Here is a 480-nt window from a genome sequence, read left to right as displayed (position 1 = left end):
TCTTCTATTGTCTCTCGTGTCAACTCTGTATGGAGACGGGGGATGAGTGCTGACCCGCTGCAGCAGCAGCAGCAGCAGCAGCAGCAGCAGCAGCAGCAGCAGCTGCAGCAGCAAGACAGCAGCAGAGCAGCATCGTGGCGTCAGCGGTGGGGACTCCCACAGCAGCAGCAGCAGCAGCAGCAGCAGCAGCAGCAGCGGAGAGGCAGCACGCAGTCCTTAGACCTCCTAAGCGACTACCCGCTGCCCCCCAATATCCAGCAGCAGCAGCAGCAGCAGCAGCAGCAGCAGCAGCAGCAACTGCTGCAGCAGCAAAGAAGAGCAGAAACAGCAGCAGAATTGTCTCCATCTACATCTCGTCTTGGTCGTGCTGCTTCTCGTTTGTTTGCCGCAATAAAACAAAAACTCCCGCAGCAGCAGCAGCAGCAGCAGCAGCAGCAGCAACTGCAGCAGCAGCTGCAGCAGCAGCAGCAGCAGCACGAA

The 480-nt window shown here is 59.2% G+C and overlaps 1 protein-coding gene across 1 annotated transcript in view; it reads left to right on the top strand.

Annotated features, from left to right (window-relative positions):
* Positions 1-480, top strand: part of EMH_0023300 (uncharacterized protein) — a gene marked incomplete at both ends in the record, with an annotated part of 3,138 nt that overhangs the window by 1,265 nt on the left and 1,393 nt on the right. The window contains one exon of the mRNA XM_013502106.1: positions 3-480. Within this exon, the coding sequence (XP_013357560.1) occupies positions 3-480 (478 nt within the window). The remainder of the gene's footprint in view (positions 1-2) is intronic.

The sequence above is a fragment of the Eimeria mitis genome, genomic scaffold (genome assembly GCF_000499745.2).
Source record: "Eimeria mitis Houghton genomic scaffold, Emh_scaff830, whole genome shotgun sequence".
NCBI classification, from domain to species: domain Eukaryota; phylum Apicomplexa; class Conoidasida; order Eucoccidiorida; family Eimeriidae; genus Eimeria; species Eimeria mitis.
This window is presented reverse-complemented; position numbering and strand designations above follow the sequence as displayed.